This window comes from Lycium barbarum, chromosome 8, assembly GCF_019175385.1.
Source record: "Lycium barbarum isolate Lr01 chromosome 8, ASM1917538v2, whole genome shotgun sequence".
NCBI classification, from domain to species: Eukaryota; Viridiplantae; Streptophyta; class Magnoliopsida; order Solanales; family Solanaceae; genus Lycium; species Lycium barbarum.
The window spans coordinates 116,801,109-116,826,513 of record NC_083344.1 but is presented as its reverse complement, the minus strand read 5'-3'; the positions used below and the strand labels follow the sequence as shown (position 1 = coordinate 116,826,513).

The window sequence follows — 25,405 nt, the reverse complement described above, 5'->3', positions numbered from 1 at the left end:
TTTGCAAAGGTAGAGGGCAAAAGTTAAAAACCACCAATTTGAGGGGCAAAAGTTAAAGACCACCAATTTGAGGGGTAAAACTTAAAGACCCCCAATTTGAAGGGCAAAAATTAAAGACCACCCCAAATGAAGGACAATCCGGTGAAGAAAAAAAAAAGATATTTCTTAAAACAAAAATTAACCTACTCTTTTTTTAACCTATAAGTCTGCTATTACCAAAATTTGGGGCCTAAAGCAGTTGCTTTATCTGATTGGCCCATGGGCCGGCCTGCGTACAACATCTACAAGACTATTTGTTACGGAAGTTTACTAACTTAATTATAGCTTGCAATCTCTAGCACAAGGGTATGGGTCTATGTATTGAAACCCTGCTCTTTCGAAGTACCTACCCGCAACAGCTTCACCAATTGTCTACCCAAATAAATGTTACAATACAATGTGTTATTGTAACTCATAAAAATTAGCAATCATAGGCACTTGATAAGATTCAAAAAATAAAGTGCATATGTGCAAACTTTACACGGAGAAAACAATGAAATAGTTACCTTATGAAGTAATCTTGGAGAGGTAGGACTGAACTAGAAATTCGTCGACAAAATTTCACCATGAAAATGGCAAGATGTGATGAAATAACCCCTTGTAAAAGAAGGGGTTAGTTTGTCAAATGCCTTTAAGAACTCCACTCTAAAAGCTATATGTACAAGCAATAGAAACAAAAAAGTGTCAATGCAGAAAAAAAGCCATTTATACTTATGTGATTTGGAGGTACGCATTAGTTAATCACCAGAAAGTGCTAATCTTGTATAATTAAATGCTGGCTAAATGTACATTTACTTATGTGAACCTTGCACTGATTCCAGACAAGTTTTGGATCGAGGTATGGAGGAACCAAAGTGTTATTAATCTGGAATTAGAGTGTCAAATTATCATAATGAATTTTTTTTCAATTTATAAAAACTAAGAAACAAACAAATAAATACTTAAAACTGAATTGGCATATAATTTGTCTCCTTACTCTGTCAGGAGTCATAAACTGAATTGATTATGAAAAGTGGAGTTTGAACGTAAGAAACGACATTCTGCGGGAAAAAGCACTGCACCATTGTTAAGGAAAAACAATGTTATAAGTCCATGTTTGTTCTCAAGCATAACTAAGGAAAAATGTGTTTGTTTCCAAAGCCTAAAGTCTTACCAAACTTGATTCCATTGCAGAAGTGCAATCTGAAGGCAAATTCTTAGCTGATCCACTAGAGCAAGAGGAAAAAACTGTAATAATAAAGCAAAAGAATTTAACTTGCATTTACTCCTTAATCATACCAAAATTACTAAAACAAAAAAGAAGATGAGATTTACATGTAGGTTAACAATTCTTCTATACGTCTCTTGAATATATGAAGTACCAGCAATTGTTTTCCAGCATAAATTGTGAAATGTGCCAATGGCATAGACATAAATTAGGCACTAATAAAGTTAATAGAAGATGGAGTATCATTTTCTTGAGATCACATAAGGTGTAATAAGAAGAGCTCACCCTTCAATGAATCTGCAACACACTTATATAACTCTAGCATCATTCGAAAATTGGGATTTGAACTTATCGCAGTTCAAGATTGTTGTCAACTCTCCTGCTTAACTTCCGCATAAAATTGCCTAACATTACATTGCAATTTTGTGTTTTTTTTTTTTTAAGATTTAGCAAATTAGTATAATAAGGTGCGCCGTACGTGACTTATAATCATGATTCATAAGTTGCAGCTAGAGAGTGAATTACTTAATAGGACATTCTTACATTTTCAACATTTTGCATCCCTTTTCTCCATAAATCTTTCATAATAGCTTAAAATATTCTTGCCCCTCTAAAAAACAGCTTGTTCTCCTAATGTAAATTTGACATTTTCAATCAGCAAATTAAAAGTTACGGGATAAATCACCAAATCAATGATAAGTACAGGAGAGATTATATACGCAATGTTACTTACAGGGTCAACTTTTCAACATCACCAGTGAAAGATGAACCATCACAATACCTCACCCTCACCATGTTCCAATTGTCAAATTCTACCAATTCCAACATTATTTGAAGTTAGAAAAAGTGGATAGAAATTATGAAATGAAAATTAGAATGAGATTCACCTGGATTATATTCGGATCTATTAAAAAGTCTCCCAGTAAAAAAAGTTTGTTGTTTCATCCGCTTGGAAGAACCTAAGTATCCAGTTGAACGAAAGGCAATCTGTGGTAATATTGCACCAACCACCTTCCTATATATATGACATTTCTCCAGAGTTAATTTGGTGACTTAGTTATGTCAAATATAAAAAAAGAATTAAGTAGCAACTAACATATAAGACGATAATCTAACTGCGAAGTCCGCTACCATGTCCCTTATCCAAATCAAGGGCGGAGCCACACCTATTCAAGGGTGGTCATATGAACACCCTTCGTCGGAAAAAATTGTCGGATGCCTATATTAAATATAGAACTTTGTGGATATATACTAGTAATGAACAACCTTGACATAGAAAAAAAGGATGGCCCAACGGCTAAGGGTGTGTCAACCCTTGCTGAGGACGCAAGTTCGAATCCCGACTGTGTGCTTTCTTCATGCGCTATTTTTTTTTCCTCACATATCCCTTGTCCTAAAATATGAACACCCTTGATGAAAGTCCTGGCTCCGCCCCTTCTCTCCATCTCCTTGTTTTTCATTGTATGCGACTCTTTGTGGTTCTACATTTGCTTATATATGAGTAACAACCTCCAACATGTTAGTCCTTCTATCTATTGTTCTACATTCCATCATATAGTGACCAATCTTTTTACAATGTCGACAGTACTTGGGAACACCTTCATATTCTATTTTTTGGTAGAAACCTCTAAGAGGTGCATCTGTGTCTTCCAGTCCAATCCAACTTTTTCAGGAAGAGTTTTTCATTAGATTAACTTGAACTCTAATTTTTGCCATACTAGGTCTAGTTCGACTAGTACAGCAGAGTCAAGAGCAAGAGGGGTACCTACTGATTTCATCAAGTGTTTGACATAACACCATGTGTGGAGATGAAATGGAAATTGTGGAAGCAGCACCCAAGCTAGAGCAACAGTTAAGTCTTCCTCCGGTCTGAAATTCGGCGACCATTTTTGTAACCACATCTGTTGACCATCAATCTCAATGACTCTTCGAAACCACACCGTCTTGAAGTCATCTTCATTCTTGAGGTCAATAAAGACATTATTGTTATTAAAGGCTCTAATTTGAGCAGAGCCTTTGAGCGTTACCATTTCTTTAAATTGTGATCGAATTCGATCAATTTGTGGTCGGGCTTTGATGAATCTCCCAATAATGGTTTATCGACATTCGTCTGCCATGATTCTATAGTATTGGTTAAGATTGAAGATAACCGCCGACACACCATTGTGGGTGGTGTGTTTTGGGTCAACTGATTCTTCCTCTCTAGAAATTGAATTTAGGGTTGATGTGCTAGGAGCAGTGATTGAATTAGCATAATTCATTTTTTTAACAATTCCCCCTGGTGGGGTTGTCGTAGCATCCAATGGAGGAGAAAACCCCCACCGGACGAGCCGAAACAGCGCGTACTGGCGGCTCCAGCATACTGGAGCGTGGTGTTCACTCTCTTTGTTAGATAGCCGTTGAGAAATAGCCGTTGGAGAAGACGAGAGAGAAATATAATTTTTTCGAGATATAGTGATATATATATATATGTTGACTTTCAACTTGTGAATCATTTTTTATCGCGCAAAGCACAAATAATTTGACTAGTGGTACGTAACTCTTATAAGGCATGTTAATTATCTATAAGAGTACAAGTTTTCCTTGGCTGATTTGTGTAAATGATATAAAAGCAGAAACAAATTTAATATTCATTCAGTTAAAACTTAAAACAATGTAAATGTTCATTTGGGAATTAATCAGGAACAAAGTATATATCAATAACTTTGTGAATTGTAACAATCATTTCCTAAAAGATGATGTCTTACTAATTTTTGGATTGGTCTAACAAACTCAATGTTAAACCAACAAGTTTAAGCATATCGCCGCTTTTTGATTTTATCGGGGATTTCCTATGTAGTTCAGTAAATGAGTCTTCACAAGTGGCCGGTAAACTATAAACAGCAGAAGCAGATATCTTTGTCATATAACCGTCATTTGCATCGAAATGTTTAATTGATGATGTAGCGCCATCTATTGCCCCATCATAATTTTCCTTACAACTTTTAAGTGCTTCCTTGAGAACAGGTTCTTTTGTTTGCTTTAGTAGACTTACGATTTCATTGTAAATACTTTTACCCTTTGTTAAACACTGTTGAATTAGAATACGTACCAAACCTCTTTTATCAGCAGAAGAGCTCTTAGGATCTGCTCTGAGAGCGCTGACGCATACTTTGAAGTTAGCAGAAGTTCGACAAACATCGTCTATCAAATCTCCCGAGGAAAATGTTACAAGAGAGAGAAAGATAAAGAAGATCACTATTAATGTTTTCATGGAAATCATCTTTTCATATATTTTCTGAGTTATGATGGGTGGTTCTTATAGCATGCAACATTCAGATTTCTTTCTTTTGCATTAATGTAAAATATTATGTATTCATAAAACATGGCACTTGCTAGGTATTATGTATTCATAAAACATGGCACTTGCTTGGCATTATGTATTCATAAAACATGGCACTTGCTAGGCCTAACCATCCATCTTGTACTAGTTTTCCATCTGTTTTACAAACAACTTTAGCCAATTGTAATTGTACATCTCATATGTACTCAAGAGAACTCATTAGGAGTATCTCCACTCCCTGTACACAACTTGTTTTGAACAAGCTTTTATCTTTTCCACCCAAAAAAAAAAAAAAAAAAAAAAAAGGAAGAGAGAGAAGGCGCTTGACAACTCGTTGTTTGGTCTCCAAAGAATAAGTGGATAAAAAAAAAAAAAGGAAATAGAGTTATTTAGGTAACGACTGGATGCTAATTAATTGTATAATAAAATATGTAATTATGTTTTGTTGCACAACAGAAAAATTTGTGGAGAATGAAGAATTTAATTTATTTCTTTTACAGTACTCATAGTTCTATTTGAATGTCATTACCAAAATAAACTTTTTTTTTCCTCTATATTTAAACCAAAAGAGATGGAAACAATCTTCGGTAGTCAATGTTTTTAAATTAATGAATTGTACTTTTGTAAATGACCCTTATTATTTTAATTTCTGTTTTCTTAATACAAAAATAATGAATTTGTGCTCCTGTAGTTCGGTTTGACTTAAGGACATAAACTGTTGTGGAGTTAGATTATAACGACAAACTATTTTAGGTAGTGAAGATGCTCCACTATTCCAAATGATATGCTGCTGGACTTCCATCTAGGCATACTGTTCACTCATAAACAAAATAATTAGATAGTAATAATAAACTTCATCAAATTCAATTGGAAGAAATTTCTGCACCTTCGGGTGTGGCTGAGTTGGTTTGAGGGGAGGCTTCCCTAAGGGAGGTCACGGGATCGAACCACCCCTAATGCCTTCTCAGTCGAGCCTGTCGCACAGGGCTTGCCTAGTGCGGTTTACATCCCCTGTGGGGTTTGCAGGCTATTCCACAGTGGGGGGTTACACAGTGCTCACCACAGAGTGCTCACCCGAAGGGCAGAGGCTGTGGCAGAGGGTGTAGCGGCTGCGGGTTTTCCTGGAGTTTCCAAAAAAAAAAAAGAATTAAGTTTTCTGCATGAATGTGATTTTCTTTTTTGTTATAACTTGAGGAATTAAGAATATATTCATGTACAACTAGCCAAGTAAAAATTACATGCGCCTTCCACAGTTGCGTTGTGGAGTATTGTGATATTAACGATTAGTGCATCTCCGGCACCGGGGTCCGTGGCATTTTGCACCCTTAATGTGTGCTCTTTTTTTCAACTTGCACCCTATCCTATTTTTTTTTATGATTTAAACCCCAATCTCTTTATTTCCTTGCAAAACAATAAATTCACCCTTTTTATAAATTTACCATGAGGGCAAAATAGGAATACAAATAATATATCTTTTTTTCCTTCAATTTATTTATTTTATTAGAACTGCAACAACAATAAATTTTATTTCCAAAGCTCTTTTTTATTTTTTTTATTTTAAGTGATATTTCTCTATCAATAGTTGCTAAACATTTGGAGTTCTTATTGTTACAAGTTTGTCGCTTTTCCTTTATAATTTAATTACTACTAATTTATAAAGGAAAAACGACAAACTTGTAACAATAAGAACTTCAAATGTTTAGCAACTATTGATAGAGAAATATCACTTAAAATAAAAAAATAAAAAAAAGAGCTTTGAAAATAAAATTTATTGTTGTTGCAGTTCTAATAAAATAAATAAATTGAAGGAAAAAAAGATATATTATTTGTATTCCTATTTTGCCCTCATGAAAAATTTATAAAAAGGGTGAATTTATTGTTTTGCAAGGAAATAAAGAGATTGGGGTTTAAATCATAAAAAAAAATAGGATAGGGTGCAAGTTGAAAAAAAGAGCACACATTAAGGGTGCAAAATGCCACGGACTCCCGGCACCGAGAACATAAGTTGTACGCGATACGGCTAGCAAAGCCGACATAAAGGTTAATGCCAATTGATAAAGAGATAGCCTGCACAAAATTGTATCCTTTGATTTACACAAGTACAAACCATAACAAATAATATAGGTGCAGACTATGAGCCCGTTTGGATTGGCTTATAAGTTGCTTATAAGCTGTTTTCAGCTTTTTTGAGTGTTTGACTGGTCAGCTTAAAATCATTTTGTGCTTAAAATAAGCTCAAAAACATAATTGAGCCCATTTGACCTAGCTTATCTAAAGCAGCTTATAAGCTGATGCCAAAAAAAAAATAAGTTAGACTACCCCAACTTATTTTTTTTAGCTTATAAGTTGTTTGCAGCTTATAGACATAAGCCCATCCAAACAGGCTCTATAATATGAGAGCAATAAAATAAATGACACCAAGAAGTTTGATACTGGTTCAGAACCAATATGGTATCCTAATGCAGTCCCCTTGGATTGCAAAGAGGTTATCTCTTTAAGCTCTTTGTATGTTTTTCTTTGTACAATGGTTGTAAGGTGCAGCTCTTACGTCTACACTCAAACTCTCACACAAGGTTGGTTTTGCACTCGCTCACCAATAACGACTCTTTGGATTTCACTCGCTCATCAAAGAAATGAACAATGACATAACCTCTCAGTACAAAGCCTCACCAACAATATTTTTCTCTCCTCTCCTTTTTAGTACACAGTAAATCACTATGAAATACAATGCTTGTGAAAGTAGAGCAAAGAACTTGAGAAGCTTGAGACAAAAGTATAAGTGGTTGTGTACTTTTCTTCTTTCAAGAGCTCGTATTCCTTTCAACTTGTTCAGGCTATTAAATAACCCAATTTTTTTTTAAGATTCTTTGAATCTTCTTTGAGGCCATTTGCTGATTTCTTCCTTAAATCTTGGAGTAAAATTTCTTACTTGAATATTGACTTTCCTTATCTTGATTCCTGAGAAAATCCTTAAGTTTGCTTGTCTTCGAACTTGGTCTGAACCTTGGCTCGATTTTCTAAAATCTTCTTTCGTTAAATAACTGCTTGTTTTTGAACTGGAATCGACACCCTTGAATATAATTTTGAATCTCTGAAACTCTTATCCTCAATGTTGGTTTTTTTTGGACTGGGCGGGTCGCTCATGTGGACTGACCCAGCCCGTTGGAAGAGATAAAAACAAAGAAGTTATATGGAGAAAAAATAACCGTATACTTATTCAGTTTTTTCTCTAGGTTGTGGCATAGTAACCTCTTCCAACGTAACTCCTTCTCTTCCCACGTAAGTCCTCTTTTAAATAGGAGTAGAGGCTTTCTCTTTGGGTTACGCTTTCTTCTTCTTTGACAGAGAATTGAATATATATAATATCTCCAACAAATACACGAGAATTGAGAAGACATTTAGTTTGTGATATCAACTTTGTTTCCTATGATTCAAAGTGGACTTAGGGAAAATTTCAAAGTGGTAAGATCAACAACTTCCGCTGCAATTGAAAGGTGCACAATTCATTGTTCTTGCCCCATTATTGATTTCTAACAATATAGAACTTTTGAACTTGGACCTCTTTGTGGCTACTGGACGAATTTACTTCTCTCATAATGTATGGAGTAATTTTATCACTTTCTATAAGATTCAAACTTTGCATGATTCATGGAGGTTTGGCACATATTTCTTTGCTTGTGAGAGTAGTGCTACTGCATCTTCCTTGATCTTTTTTTCCGTAATACATTTCCAAATTTCCAATGCACACCACGTTTCCTTGCTTAAAGATTCTCCACCAAATATTCCTTGTATCGAAAGAATTTCCTTCTAAAGTATCTCAAACATTTAATGTTTCATTAATTGTAATAGGGGACAGTAATAAATAATTACTATTTCCTTCCACATGAGATCTCTATACAGAAGTCTTTTCAAAATTCAAAATGAAACTCATTTATGAATATAATCTTTTAAATGTAACACATGTCATTATAAATGAAATTACATAAAGGTAACAATATCCATTCATTCGTGCCATATGAGTAATCATGGTTCATAACCCAAAAGAATAACTGTTGACACCCAATTTTGCCCCTCCTTTATTCTAATTTATTTCCTTGGGTTTCTGAATTTATTAACAATCTAAATATTTTATTTTCACTACTATTTTCATTTTACTACTATTAATATCATTACTTTCATTTTCACTATTCTACTATCAACATTACTAGTATTACTTTATCACAAATTTCAAAAGGGTTCGTCATCACTTTATTTTCGTTAAAATAATTATACTTTATCAAGTCATTTATCTTCTGCATATTAGTCATTAATTATCATAATATATATTGTACTAGTTGTCAAATTAGAAGCCCAAAAATATAATTAATATGGAAGAGGAATTTCAGCCAAATTAATGGCCCAAAATACAAACACAATATTCACTAATTTCACAGCCCAATTCCAACGACCTGTCCAATACCCACTACCCGCCTACTTCTACCCGGTCCAGCCCAACCAAAATTCACCCGACCCGGCCCAATCTTCTATTTTCTCCTCTAAACCTAATGTATACGATCAGCCTCTCTCTCTCCTCTTCAACCAAAGAACAGACGTCGCACCTTCATCCCTTCATCTCTCCCTTTCCCATTTCCTTTCTCAGAAATTGGCCAAAACCTTGATCCAAAAGTGAGTTTTTGTTTTTCCATTTTCGAATAGTCTCCTGACACCCCCTTATCTCTCCTCCCTCTCCATTTCAGCCAAGAGCAAAACCTTCTTTCAACCATGACAGACCATGCGTGGCTTTTTCGAGTACAAGCTTTCAATGGGCTTTGTCTACTTCTTCTTTTGTTTCTGATCGATTCACGAATGGTCTGATTCGAAGAGGATTCAAATTGAATCCCGCCCAAACAAAAGGGGAACTTGGAATCCGAGAAACCCTAGTCACTTGGCCTATAAGTACTCACGTTTTGATCCCACAAAGACAGTTCTTGGAGCCGCCTGAGCCTTCCTAAATATTTACACTTCTCACAATCACTATATTTGAGGGGACACAAGTTTTCTGTCATCGAGTCTTAAGTTTCTTTTATTCTGGTCTTGATTTTCTTTTAAATCAAAAAACACTTCTGTTGAAAATATAGGATTTGGGACTGAAAATTATCATCGAAAAGATAGCCTCATTCTAAAACAACAGCCGCATATTACTCTATTTTCACTTTCCAATTTGAAACTTTAGTTACTTTAATCGGGTTCGTTCGAGTTCGAGCATAAATTCGAGACCTCGACGCCTTCGTTCGCTGCACCTGAAAAAGGTGTGTAATTTGCCTTTCATTTCTGTTCTTCTTTGTATTGTTTATTTTTGTCTTGCTTGAGTAATTATGTGTTAGTTGGTATTAGAGCATGTTAATTAGTGGGTTTAACAAGGGTTTTTGTGTGTAACTTGGTGTATTCTCCTGATTGCGGTAGTCGGGTATGTTAGTATAATCGAAGACGTTTGCTGGTAATAGTAATGTTCAAGCATGTCTTATTTGTGTAAATGTTGATTTTCTGTTTGAGAGTATGGGAGATATACCTAGATATACTAGATGTATATAGTTCCTGATACCTTTGAGCTACAAGAATTTGTACATTAGAGTATATATCGGGTATATCATTTATGTGGACTCCGAATTATTAGTTTGTGCGTCATAATGGTATTAAGTTGGACCGGGATCTTAATTGTTTGCTTCTTTGGAATGCTCCTTATTAGTTTCTAGATTCTGAATATCGTGTGTATCATTCGAGCTCTGTCTCTTAAGTCGCTTCCACGAACTTCCTAAATGTGTCATAATATGATAGAACTAGATTCATCGTAAGTTTACATGTCTGTTTTGCTGAGATGCAAACTGCGTATACTAAAGATATACCAAATATGCCAGGTGCATACAAAGCTCTGTATACCCGTGGTATATATGAATTTGTATGTCCAGCGTATACATGGTATATCTTTTGATTATAATCAGAATGCTCCTACCCCTGTCTAAGCTTGCTGGATAGATGAAAACTCTCAGTTACATTTGCCAATATGTCAAAGTTGTATACGAATAGATTTTTGACTTAGGCTTGATTGATGTCCTCCGTAACCATGCCTTCCTTGTAGAAGTTCGATAATGATTCTCTTAATAAGAAGTCACTCTTTCTCTTTTGTCCTGATTTGAGAAAGCATTAGAGATAAAGTGGTATAAATGATTAGAGTTATTGCAAATCTCCTAATGTTTCAGACCATCTGGCAGTTTCTCTCTGTTACAATTAAGAATCGGATCTTTTTTTTTATGAAGACCAACACTTCAGCCATCATGCTTATTATGTATATACGGCCCAACAAAAATGAACATATGTCACACTTGATACAAGAATATGGCTGTTGCTATATATAGTTGCCTGTTACTATCGTCGTTTACTACAACGAACCATCGATAGTTGGCTGTTTATCTGGCTGAATCGCTGCTGCCGTATATCACTTCGGCTAGACATTGTTGACTAGTGTTGGTTGTCGCTCAATTGTTATGGGCTGCCGCTCAGTTACTCGTGTGGCTATTGAAACTCTTTGTGGACATCTAATCCGAACATGGACCCATTACATTTGTTTGACTTCTTTTCTCATTACTTGTTTAATATATTAATCACAGGCAGTCCCCCCCTGTTTTAATTGAAAGCTATCAGCCCATTTTTGGATTTGTATCGTATATGTTAAGCTTGTTTATGGGTTTAGCCTTATTTATTATATACTAATTCTTTTCTTTCTTTTTGTGCATGACCATCGCTTACGAGTCCGAGGGACTCGTCATCTTCTCGCATTCGGTGTTGGGCTAAAGCCCAACGAAATAATCTTCTCGAGTCATCCCTCATTCAACTCATCCACAGCAATATGTTAAGTTTGCTGGGCCGAAGCCCAACAGCAAACAGACAGCCGCAGCAGTCCAAAAATGACTGGGCCAAAACCCAACAGTAGCTTAGTCACAGCAGTCCTAAAATGGGCTGAGCCCATTTAACCTCTTTGCTCTTCTATTTTATCTTTGTGCATTTAATTTGTGTTGTATGACTAACTCTTTTGTTTGTTAATCTAGATGAACTTTAGCAAATTAGTGGAGTTTAGTTTAATAATGGGTAGTTAATTTAAGGAAAACTAATAATAATCAATTCCATAAAGTTTCATTTTCTTCTTTTTATATTAAAATTATTTATAGTATCTATAATATTTACTTTTAGAATAATTGATTTTCAATAGCGTAAATTCATATTTTGAGTCAAAGGAATCATACTTTATTTTACTATCTTAAAAATTTCAAAACGTCACTAATATGTAAATATTAATCCAAGTATACTTTATAAACATTATTTTTAAGACGTATTCAACTATGCATACTTTTAGCCGAATATAATTAAATAAAGTTAAAAAAAAAAAAAAAACTCACCTCCTTTTGCATCCTATCTATAAAATAAGCCTAGATTTTTCTACATCGCCATTATTCATATAATGTAATTTTATCTAAAATTCAAATTTGTCAAATCTCTTCCTAAAAGCTATTATTTATATGAAGACTATTATATTTTCTACAAGTTCTATTTTAAATAGCATTCTTATATATTTATCTGTAACTTTGGTAATACTTATAAATTATTTCTTAAATGCTATAAAATGATACATTTACTTTTTAAGCCTTAATTAATCAACTCTAAGTCCGGTCGGTTAACCATTGTTAATGAATCTTAGAGGATGCCTAATACCTTCCCTCTAGATTAATTGAACCCTTACGTAGAATCTTAAGTTTCGTAGATCTTAAACGGAGTTAACTTTAGAAAATGACTTTAATAAATTTTAGGTGTCCTAATTTACCATAAATAATTAGGTGGCGACTCCCTCACTTTAATTAACCCCGGAATTATCGGGATGTTGTAAACTATTTTGACTTAGGTTAAAATAGGGTATAACAGCTTGGCGACTCTGCTGGGACTACTTAGGTTCTAACCATAATGGACTTATATCTTAATTAGGCTTGGTGTGCTAACTTAGTTACTTTATTTACCTAAACTGTTTTACATGCTATAAATTGCTTGCGTGATTAATTGTTTGTTTGATATAAACTGTTTAAATGTTACTGCTTTGATAAACTGTCATTCCGTATCACTTTCCTCCACTCCTGGAAAATTCACACAAATTCACACACTTAAAGCGGTTTCGCGGTTCGCGGCCGTACACTGCAAAATCACCCTTTAGTTGGATTGATCTTGTGGACTTAGTCGATCGGCGGTGCAGTCAACAGCCACGAACTTTCCACTCTCAAGTTGTCCACTTGGGAGAACCTTGTGTCATAGGTAGCCAACTCTTAGTCAGCCTAAGATAGAGCTAAACCAACACCTTTATTAGGAGCATACATCTCATGACCTAGGAGGCTTAATACCCTTGGTGTATTAAGCCCATTAGATGACTTTACCCAAACATCCAAGTGGGTTCACGACCCCAAGTGACACTAATCATACTTTATGTGCATGTTTGAAGGATAATTGTGCCTAAATATTGACTACTTGCTTTAATTAATTAAACTTTAGGAGGGAGGGAATAACTAACGTTTCCATGACAGGTACGGATTTACATTGGAGTACGTCCGTGATCCACAATCGACGAAGACCAAGGACACCACAAAATGGAGCTGTACATTTAGACATAGGAAATTGTATTTACTTTACTTAGATTAGGAAATACTTTACGTTGTATTCATTTGGTATGTAATAAAATTACATTACTTTTGTACTTTATTTCGGGAATTAAAACTTGTTTAATTAGCCAAAAGCAACGGGATGACGTATTATGGCACACTTTACCCTTCAAACAAACGTTAGGCCTACCTCTGGCACAAAGAGGTCACATGCATATTAGGACGCGTTATTATTTGATATATTCGTTTGACAACTTGTTTGACTTTACTTGATGATTTATTTGCTACATGACTTACTTGACTTTACGTGATCATGACTTTGCCTAGATGTGCTAATGAAACTAATATCATTTGCATTTTTTATGTTTCCTTTTTTCTTTTATTTTTATTCCCAAAGAGTTGATTCGTGTTGACATTCGAGCTGGCTGATCACCCTTACCTCACAAGGTCAAAGACGTCATCATTACCTCGACGTAGTTGGGCTGTTCAAGGAAAGGAAATCATTATGTCTGATCCAGCCGCACCTATTTCAACTGGTTTGGAAAACACCATGATTTCTAGTGATCCCCCCGAGACTTCCGAGCATAGAACTACTATTCAACATGACGAACATATGGCCCGCCTGACTCAAGAGATTGAGAACCTATGTGGCGAACAAAATCGGGCTAGGGACCTGACCAACTTATCCGTTACACTCCAAAGTCCACCTCCTGAACCCAGAACTGTCGCACCAAACCCACCCCGTTTTCCATCACTTGAATCTCCAGTTCCTGAACATCTTCCTCCACAAAATAATGCACCTATCAACAACAACTTTCCTCCAATCACCCTCGCAAATCCACCAAATCCATCATACGTCTATACCCCTCCACAAAGTCAACCACCCACCTACACTACCTATGCTACTCCAAATCCACCACCCGTCAATCCACCAAATTAACCGCTAGCACACACTCCTTATATTCCTCTATCCACCAATATTAATCCACCACCTACAACTATTTCTCTAAACCCACCAAACCAACTACCTATAAACACTACTTATAACACACCACCTCCAGTACAAAACACTCCCACCGTCCAAACTTATCCAACCCAACATATACAAGGGGCACATTTTGTCACTCCCAACACGCAATATGTTCCTCCGGTATATGCAGCGGAAACACAAGCCTTTACCAACCCAATAACGGTCAGGTTCCAACCCGAGGTAGATAAATACGAGAAAATGGAAAAGGATGCAAAAGCAGGGGCAGATAACATATTGCTAAAAGAGATCCACAGTCTCAAAGATGCAATGAGGAACCTTCAAGTCGCCAGGGGAAGCAAAAGTGTAGAATACGAAGATCTGTGTGTTCAGCCTGACGTTGACTTACCCGCAGGCTATAAACCGCCGAAATTTGATACTTTCAATGGAACCGGCGATCCCCATACACACTTAAGGGCTTACTGTGACAAGCTGGTTGGAGTAGGTAGAGATCAGAACATAAGGATGAAGCTATTCATCAGAAGCTTATCTGGTGAGGCCCTTACTTGGTACACACAACAAGACGTCCGTAAATGGCGTGGTTGGAGCGATATGGCACAAAACTTTATGGACAAATTCAGTTTTAACACCGATATCACACCGGATAGAGTCTACATGACTAAGTTAACTAAGAAGTCAACTGAATCGTTCTGTGAGTATACACTGCATTGGAGGTCAGAAGCAGCCAGGGTACAACCCCCGATGAATGACAGAGAAATGAATGCTACCTTCATTGAATGCCAAGCTGGCATATTTTATGAGAAAATGATAGGCATGATGGGACAGAAATTCATAGAAGTTGTCCGAATGGGAGAAGCCTTAGAAGAAGGCATCAAATCAGGAAAAATTCAGGATCTTACTGCTTTGCAAGCAGTAAACAAGGTTATTCAATCTAGTTCTATCAGCGGGACGAAAAAGAAAAAAGAAGATGTAACTGCAGTCATGAACGTCCAAGGACATAAGCCGAGCCCAGCCATTACATACTTTAACCACCCACAACAACCTTTCTACCCTTACCACTATACCGAGCCCTACCAAGCTCCACTATCTCCTTACCCTGTCTACAACGCCCAAGCAAACTACTACCAACCCCGAGCACCTCCACATCAAAAACCACGTCCATATCAATCTGTTCAAGCTCCAACTTACCAAAATCGACCACATGCCACACCTAAGGCCCGTCCAAACCCTGACATCAAAAATACCTAAAATTACACTCGGTTGCTGAACCCTTGGCTCAATTGTTCGAAAGACTGAAAGCTGCAGACGTGATACAACCGATTGAAGAGAAAATTCTCGATCCTATTCCAAGATGGTTTGATGGTTCCAAGCGTTGTGCATACCATGTGGAGTTACTGGGCACGACACTGAGGATTGTTATGGGCTTAAAAACAAAATCGAAGCCTTGATTAAGGAAGGAGCGATCCAGCTCACTAGAGCTCGGCCCAATGTGGACAACAACCCTCTACCTACTCACGGAAACGCCAACGTGAACATGATAATTGTTGAAGAGGATAGGGATTCGAAAAGAGCCATTATGCCATTTGAAAAAGGCATGCCATCAACCTTTGCTGCTCCCGTGGGAACAATCCAAGGATAAACACCAATGGAGGTTATTTCTACAACTACTCACAACACCAAGACACCGATCATCTGGGGTGCTGAACTAGGAGAAACTCTCAAGAATTGGACTTGTACTCCGTCCCTGGTTCGCCGGGAGTCTTGGTAGATTGAACTGTAGTGAACTTTTTTTGAGATAGCACGATTTTAAAATTGAGGCTTAAATCGTGCCCCAAAACTTTTGTTGCTTTGCCTCATATTTTCGAAGCTTAAATTGTGAAGACTATGAATGCATTTCTGATTTTTCCTTAATTATCTATTATTGTTATTTTCTACTTTATTTATCAAATCTGTCAACTCTATGATTGTGACATAAAATGAACGAATGAATAACATACATCTCGAGAGAATAACAAAGGAATTAGAGGAAAAGACAAGATTCCACTCGGAAGAAATCGAAATAGCCGATAGATGATGACATAAGCCTGAAAGCTAGCAATTCAAGAAGAAATCAAAGGACGACATTAGGTTACACGGCCTAATTTGCAACCTTTCCCTTAACACACATACGAACTACGCTGACCTGATTCCCGTGGTGGGATACGTAGGCAGCCCACATAGGGTTTGGTTGCATTATAACAGAAAATTCAAAAATCCTTATGCAAGGAGAATTACGCATGGCCTGATTCCCTCGGCGGGACTCATAGACTATCAACATACGGTTCAGTCATATTTAGGTAGAAATCCAACAAACCTTTTACCATTTACCAAACAGAACTACGCTGACCTGATTCCCTTGGTGGGATACGTAGGCAATCCACATCGGGTTCGGTCCCTTTATCAGAAAAATTTCAAACCATTTTATGTCTTCTGAACTACGTTCTGACCTGATTCCCTTGGTGGGATACGTAGGCAACCTATACAAGGTTCGGTCACACCACAACATAAGTTTAATATACTCTCACGAGGTCAAAACTGGGGCATATTTTGAAAGATATAGACGAGAGAATGTTTGGACATCGATAATATTAAGGCTACCAGACAGGAAATAGTATAGACAAATGACTTTTAAATTGTTTCAGAAGTGTCACAATCTGAAGTTGGCAGAAATATTTTACAACTTACATACATATATTTACATATATATCTTTCCTTACATACATACATTTCACAACTTATAAACATATAGTCACATTTCCTTATACATATACTTACATACCTACCTTTCAAATGGAATACTTTCTTTCAATTGTTTCATTACTGTTCATCTACCGAGGCTTGAACGGAGATCACCAGACCCAAACAAAAAAGACGAAGGGAGCGCCAACAACGTCAAGCTTCGAGTCAACACGAATCAACTTCCCCCTCCCAAACTAAGAATTTTTCTTTGAGTGCAAGAATTAAAAGGCCGCGAGACCAACAGTCAAGTCTATCAATCATGGCCGAAAAGCATCATTTGGCTCATTATGGCCTCGCCTCAAAAGCCAAACGGCTTTATTTTCGACTTTATCTTTAATTTCATTTTTTATCACAATAACTTTATAACTTTATTAACAGATACACCTATTTTGTAGGTTGTCGAGATTGAAGACGAATTAAATCAGGATTACGTGTCATTAGTTTAGCCTGTCACGATACCGTCAACACCATAAGCCAAACGGCTATTCTATCACTTTACTCCATACTTTATCAATTACTTTATCATATACTTTACCAACTTTAACCACTCTATCCTGAACTTTACAGGAATCAACATTAAGTCTCCTAAGACACTGGAGGTATCATTTGGCTATTCAGCCTCTTCCGCATTAGCCAAACGGCTACACCATCACTTTAGTTTACCAATTCCTTTATCATTTACTTTACCAACTTTAACGACTTTATCCTGAACTTTGCAGGAATTATCATTAAGTCTCCGAAGACAACCGGGGGCATCATTCGGCTATACAACCTCATATGCATAAGCCAGACGGCTACACTATGACTTTACTCTCTACTTTATCATTCACTTTACCAACTTTAACGACTTTACCTTGAACTTTACAGGAATTATCATTAAGTCAATGAAGACAACCGGAGACATCATCCACTTTACGACTTTACCCCGGACTTTACGGGAATCCTCATCAAGTCCCCGAAGACAACCAGAGATATCATATGGCTATACAACCTCATTTTCATAAGCCAGACGGCTGCACTCTTATTTCACTTTCTACTTCATCAATCACCTTATCAGTCACTTTAATAACTTTACCTTAATTTCACATATATCATCGAGTCCCTGAAACAGCCGGAGACATCGTTTGGCTGTACGGCCTCATCAGCGTATCATTTACCATCAAGTCCCCGAGGACTACCAAAAACATCACATGACTACACGACCTCATCTGCACAAGCCAAACGGCTACACTTTTACTTTACTCTCTATTTTATTACTTTACATTATCATCCACTTTACATCTTTTAACGACTTATTTATCATCGAGTCCCGGAAGACAGCCGAAGGCCTTATTATCATCATTAAAGTCTCAAAATACAACGGGAGATATTATTACATCTCCAGCCTAAAGATCACGCATTCATTCAAGTCCCTGAAGATAACCAGAGACAACACACTACTTCATTATAAGCCACACGGCTTCATTCTCACACTCATATTTACTTTACATTTTCAACTTTACCCTGGATTTTATTACTGATTTTGACATGAATTTCAGTTTTGGCAGAAAGTACAATCTATAGAGACACAGCACAACGTGGAACTTTATCTTACGCAGTGAACGGGGCAAATTTGCTGAAGAGGAATATCAAACTCACAAGCAAGGGTCACGGATCTACTCTCGCACCCAACTCCGACTACGTCCACGAACATGTGATACGTGGGTTATCCAAATTTTTCTTTCATATCCAATCAACTCCTCTCACAATCACGTACGCCTTTTCTATATCCCAGTCTCACCCAATTTTGCCCCTCCTTTATTCCAATTTATTTCCTTGGGTTTCTGAATATATTAACAATCTAAATATTTTATTTTCACTACTATTTTCATTTTACTACTATTAATATCATTACTTTCATTTTCACTATTCTACTATCAACATTACTAGTATTACTTTATCACAAATTTCAAAAGGGTTCGTCATCACTTTATTTTCGTTAAAATAATTATACTTTATCAAGTCATTTATCTTCTGCATATTAGTCATTAATTATCATAATATATATTGTACTAGTTGTCAAATTATAAGCCCAAAAAAATAATTAATATGGAAGAGGAATTTCAGCCAAATTAATGGCCCAAAATACAAACACAATATTCATTAATTCCACCAGCCCAATTCCAACGACCGGCCCAATACCCACTACCCGCCTACTTCTACCCGGTCCAGCCCAACCAAAACTCACCCGACCCGGCCCAATCTTCTATTTTATCCTCTAAACCTAATGTATACTATCAGCCTCTCTCTCTCCTCTTCAACCAAAGAACAGACGTCGCACCTACATCCCTTCATCTCTCCCTTTCCCATTTCCTTTCTCAGAAATTGGCCAAAACCTTGATCCAAAAGTGAGCTTTTATTTTTCCATTTTCGAATAGTCTCCTGACGCCCCCTTATCACTCATCCCTCTCCATTTTCAACCAAGAGCAAAACCTTCTTTCAACCATGACAGACCATGTGTGGCTTTTTCGAGTACAAACTTTCAATGGGCTTTGTCTCCTTCTTCTTTTGTTTCTGATCGATTCACGAACGGTCTGATTCGAAGAGGATTCAAATTGAATCCCGCCCAAACAAAAGGGGAACTTGGAATCCGAGAAACCCTAGTCACTTGGCCTATAAGTACTCACATTTTGATCCCACAAAGACAGTTCTTGGAGCCGCCTGAGCCTTCCTAAATATTTACACTTCTCACAATCACTATATTTGAGGGGACACAAGTTTTCTGTCATCGAGTCTTAAGTTTCTTTTATTCTGGTCTTGATTTTCTTTTAAATCAAAAAACACTTCTGTTGAAAATATAGGATTTGGGACTGAAAATTATCATCGAAAAGATAGCCTCATTCTAAAAAAAACAGCCGCATATTACTCTATTTTCACTTTCCAATTTGAAACTTTAGTTACTTTAATCGGGTTCGGGTTCGTTCGAGTTCGAGCATAAATCCGAGACCTCGACGCCTTCGTTCGCTGCACCTGAAAAAGGTGTGTAATTTGCCTTTCATTTCTGTTCTTCTTTGTATTGTTTATTTTTGTCTTGCTTGAGTAATTATGTGTTAGTTGGTATTAGAGCATGTTAATTAGTGGGTTTAACAAGGGTTTTTGTGTGTAACTTGGTGTATTCTCCTGATTGCGGTAGTCGGGTATGTTAGTATAATCGAAGACGTTTGCTGGTAATAGTAATGTTCAAGCATGTCTTATTTGTGTAAATGTTGATTTTCTGTTTGAGAGTATGGGAGATATACCTAGATATACTAGATGTATATAGTTCCTGATACCTTTGAGCTACAAGAATTTGTACATTAGAGTATATATCGGGTATATCATTTATGTGGACTCCGAATTATTAGTTTGTGCGTCATAATGGTATTAAGTTGGACCGGGATCTTAATTGTTTGCTTCTTTGGAATGCTCCTTATTAGTTTCTAGATTCTGAATATCGTGTGTATCATTCGAGCTCTGTCTCTTAAGTCGCTTCCACGAACTTCCTAAATGTGTCATAATATGATAGAACTAGATTCATCGTAAGTTTACATGTCTGTTTTGCTGAGATGCAAACTGCGTATACTAAAGATATACCAAATATGCCAGGTGCATACAAAGCTCTGTATACCCGTGGTATATATGAATTTGTATGTCCAGCGTATACATGGTATATCTTTCGATTATAATCAGAATGCTCCTACCCCTGTCTAAGCTTGCTGGATAGATGAAAACTCTCAGTTACATTTGCCAATATGTCAAAGTTGTATACAAATAGCTTTTTGACTTAGGCTTGATTGATGTCCTCCGTAACAATGCCTTCTTTGTAGAAGTTCGATAATGATTCTCTTAATAAGAAGTCACTCTTTCTCTTTTGTCCTGATTCGAGAAAGCATTAGAGATAAAGTGGTATAAATTATTAGAGTTATTGCAAATCTCCTAATGTTTCAGACCATCTGGCAGTTTCTCTCTGTTACAATTAAGAATGGGATCATTTTTTTTATGAAGACCAACACTTCAGCCATCATGCTTATATATATATATACGGCCCAACAAAAATGAACATATGTCACACTTGATACAAGAATATGGCTGTTGCTATATATAGTTGCCTGTTACTATCGTCGTTTACTACAACGAACCATCGATAGTTGGCTGTTTATCTGGCTGAATCGCTGCTGCCGTATATCACTCCGGCTAGACATTGTTGACTAGTGTTGGTTGTCGCTCAATTGTTATGGGCTGCCGCTCAGTTACTCGTGTGGCTATTGAAACTCTTTGTGGACATCTAATCCGAACATGGACCCATTACATTTGTTTAACTTCTTTTCTCATTACTTGTTTAATATATTAATCACAGGCAGTCCCCCCTATTTTAATTGAAAGCTATCAGCCCATTTTTGGATTTGTATCGTATATGTTAAGCTTGTTTATGGGTTTAGCCTTATTTATTATATACTAATTCTTTTCTTTCTTTTTGTGCATGACCATCGCTTACGAGTCCGAGGGACTCGTCATCTTCCCGCATTCGGTGTTGGGCTAAAGCCCAACGAAATAATCTTCTCGAGTCATCCCTCATTCAACTCATCCGCAGCAATATGTTAAGTTTGCTGGGCCGAAGCCCAACAGCAAACAGACAGCCGCAGCAGTCCAAAAATGACTGGGCCAAAACCCAACAGTAGCTTAGTCACAGCAGTCCTAAAATGGGCTGAGCCCATTTAACCTCTTTGCTCTTCTATTTTATCTTTGTGCATTTAATTTGTGTTGTATGACTAACTCTTTTGTTTGTTAATCTAGATGAACTTTAGCAAATTAGTGGAGTTTAGTTTAATAATGGGTAGTTAATTTAAGGAAAACTAATAATAATCAATTCCATAAAGTTTCATTTTCTTCTTTTTATATTAAAATTATTTATAGTATCTATAATATTTACTTTTAGAATAATTGATTTTCAATAGCGTAAATTCATATTTTGAGTCAAAGGAATCATACTTTATTGTACTATCTTAAAAATTTCAAAACATCACTAATATGTAAATATTAATCCAAGTATACTTTATAAACATTATTTTTAAGACGTATTCAACTATGCATACTTTTAGCCGAATATAATTAAATAAAGTTAATGAAAAAGAAAACTCACCTCCTTTTGCATCCTATCTATAAAATAAGCCTAGATTTTTCTACATCGCCATTATTCATATGATGTAATTTTATCTAAAATTCAAATTTGTCAAATCTCTTCCTAAAAGCTATTATTTATATGAAGACTATTATATTTTCTTCAAATTCTATTTTAAATAGCATTCTTATATATTTATCTGTAACTTTGGTAATACTTATAAATTATTTCTTAAATGCTATAAAATGATACATTTACGTTTTAAGCCTTAATTAATCAACTCTAAGTCCGGTCAGTTAACCATTGTTAATGGATCTTAGAGGATGCCTAATACATCCCCTCTAGATTAATTGAACCCTTACCTAGAATCTTAAGTTTCGTAGACCTTAAACGGAGTTAACTTTATAAAATGACTTTAATAAATTTTAGGTGTCCTAATTTACCATAAATAATTAGGTGGCGAATCCCTCACTTTAATTAACCCCGGAATTATCGGGATGTTATAAATTATTTTGACTTAGGTTAAAATAGGGTATAACAATAACTACCGTTTATGAAATCTTTATGATAAAGAATGAATTTAGTCAATCAAGACAAACCCTGGCGACTCAAAAAGAAGAAAGTGGGGTGATCGCCTTTATACCTCCTCCGGTTCAAAAGTAAATATTCATTTAATCATTAGCACACCCCTTAAAAATATGGAAAAATATATTTGGCACAACCACAAATGGCACAACTCCACCTTTTAGGGGTATTAATGTAATTTCACATGGCCTTTGAGGGTGTACCAGTAAATTCCTCTTTTTTATATTCCATTAATACCCTTCTTGAAAAGTTAGAAGAAAAAATCAAAATAATTCAAATTTTACTCTCTCTTTCTTCAAGACCACAATTACTCTTTTCTTTCCAATAACATTCAATAAGAAAAAACGTGCAATACACCTATTCCAAGTACATATTTGCATGCCTGTTGTTTTTTTATCTATGACTCCAAAAATATCTTCATTGGATAAATCAGATAATTATCATACGCAACATATTGTTGACATGTTGAAAAAATTCAAGCTCAATCCAATGGCTAAGGAATTTTTTCTTCCTTCTTATAATAATCGTGATGGTGATCAGATGCTTCTCACTAACTTTTTACCGGCTAATACGACTAATGGTTTTCAATATAACAGAAGGGTATAGATTTCGTTTTTTTTTTTTTTAATTCTGATTAAAATTCTTCTTCTTATTTTTTGGAAATTTATGTTTTTGCCTGTTTTGTTTTGTGGGTCGATTCAAAATTGAATTAGTGCAAATTAACTAAGATTAGATTAGGATTGAATTAAAAAAAATTGCTAAGTGTTGATTTAATTTCATCAATTTAAAAAAAAATGTATGTAACAAGTAGTCAACACTATGGTTGGGACGAAAAAACGAATCAACTAGAACATAATCTAATCTAAAACCTAAAGTTCCCTTCTCTCTCTACACGGAGGCATTGAGTAATAATTAGCAAGTTTTGATTTAATTCAATAACTTTTTTAAAAAAAAAAAATAGTGGATGTAAGAAGTGTTCAACACTATGGTTGACTTTAATTGAAATATAGGATTGATTCAATTTAGCTAATTATTATATAAGATTACGTTAAACAAGTTGATAACTATTGATTCAATTTCATCATATTTTTTTTAAAAAAAAAAGTGTATGTAAGAGTTTGTCAACACTATGGTTGACTTTAATTGAAACATTGAATTATCTCAACTTAGCTAAGTATTAGATAGAATTAAGTAGCAATTAGTAAATTTAGATCTAATTTAATCAATAAAAAAAACAGTGGGTGTAACAAGTACTCAACACTATGATTGACTTTGATTGAAACATTGAATTGCTTCAATTCACCTAAGTATTATATAAGATTGAGTAACAATTAGCAGCTTTTGATTTAATTCTATCAATTTTAAAAGAAAAAAGTATATGTAATTAGTAGTTAGTACTATGGTTGACTTTAACTGTAACATTAAATTATCTCGATTAGTTAAGTATTAAATGAAAAAAAGTAACAATGAGCAACTTTAGATCTAATTCAATCAATTTTTTTTTAAAGAGTGGATGTAACAAGTAGTCAACACTATGGTTGACTTTAATTGAAACAATGAATTATCCCAATTTAGCTGAGTATTAGATAGAATTGAGTAGCAATTAGTTTATATCTAATTCAATCAATTAAACAGTGGACGTAACAAATGGTCAATATTACGATTAACTTTAATTGAAATATTGAATTGCTTCAATTTAGCTAAGTATTATATAGGATTGAATAACGATTAGCAACTTTTGATTTAATTCAATCATTTTTTTAAAAGTAGATGTAGCTAGTAGTCAATACTATGGTTGACTTTAATTGAAACATAGAATTATCTCAATTAGTTAAGTATTAAATAGAATTGAGTAGCAATTAGCAAGTTTAGATCTAATTCAATCAATTTAAACAAAAATAAAGGATGTAACAAGTAGTCAACACTATGGTCGACTTTCCTTGAAACATTGAATTCCTTCAATTTAGCTAAGTATTATATAGGATTGAATAACAATTTGTAACTTCTGATTTAATTCAATCAATTTAAAAAAAAAAAAAAAAGTAGATGTAACAAATAGTCAACACTATAGTTGACTTTAATTGGAACATTGAATTATCTTAATTAGAAAAGTATAAAATAGAATTGAGTAACAATGACCAAGTTTAGATCTAATTCAATCAATTTAAACAAAAAAATGTAGACGTAACAAGTAGTCAATATTACGATTAACTTTAATTGAAATATTGAATTGCTTCAATTTAGCTAAGCATTATATAGGATTGAGTAACAGTTAGCAACTCTTGATTTAATTAAATCATTTTTTTTTAATAAAAAAGTAGACGCAACAAGTAGTCAATAGCTATAGGTTTGTGGTAAAAAACAAAAGTAGTCAATATATGGTTGACTTTAATTGAAAATTGAATTATCTCAATTAGTCAAGTATTAATAAATTTGGGTAACAATTGGCAAGTTTTGACCTAATTTAATCAATCTAAAAAAAACTAATGAATGTAACAAGTAGTCAACACTATGATTAAGTTTAATTAAAACATAAAAATTATCTCAATTTAACTAAGTATTAGATAGAATTGAGTAGCAATTAGTTGTCACGACCCAAATCATGGATCATGCGGGCACCCACACTAACCCTCCCTGGTGGGCGAACCCTTCAGGTAACTACCTTAATTTGATACAA

General features: G+C 35.2%; 1 protein-coding gene and 1 pseudogene across 1 annotated transcript; both read right to left on the bottom strand.

Annotated features, from left to right (window-relative positions):
• Positions 1–212: 212 nt before the first annotated feature.
• Positions 213–3,276, bottom strand: LOC132608196 (pectin acetylesterase 11-like; annotated as a pseudogene).
• Positions 3,277–3,992: 716 nt separating this feature from the next.
• On the bottom strand, positions 3,993–4,508 carry LOC132608194 (pectinesterase inhibitor-like). The gene has a single exon (XM_060322260.1). The coding sequence runs from the start codon at positions 4,506–4,508 to the stop codon at positions 3,993–3,995; it is 516 nt and encodes a 171-aa protein (XP_060178243.1).
• Between the last annotated feature and the right edge of the window lie 20,897 nt (positions 4,509–25,405).

Bases quoted from the DNA above. Each gene is read 5' to 3' on its own strand.
- LOC132608194 (XM_060322260.1), bottom strand. From the start codon at position 4,508: ATGATTTCCATGAAAACATTAATAGTGATCTTCTTTATCTTTCTCTCT.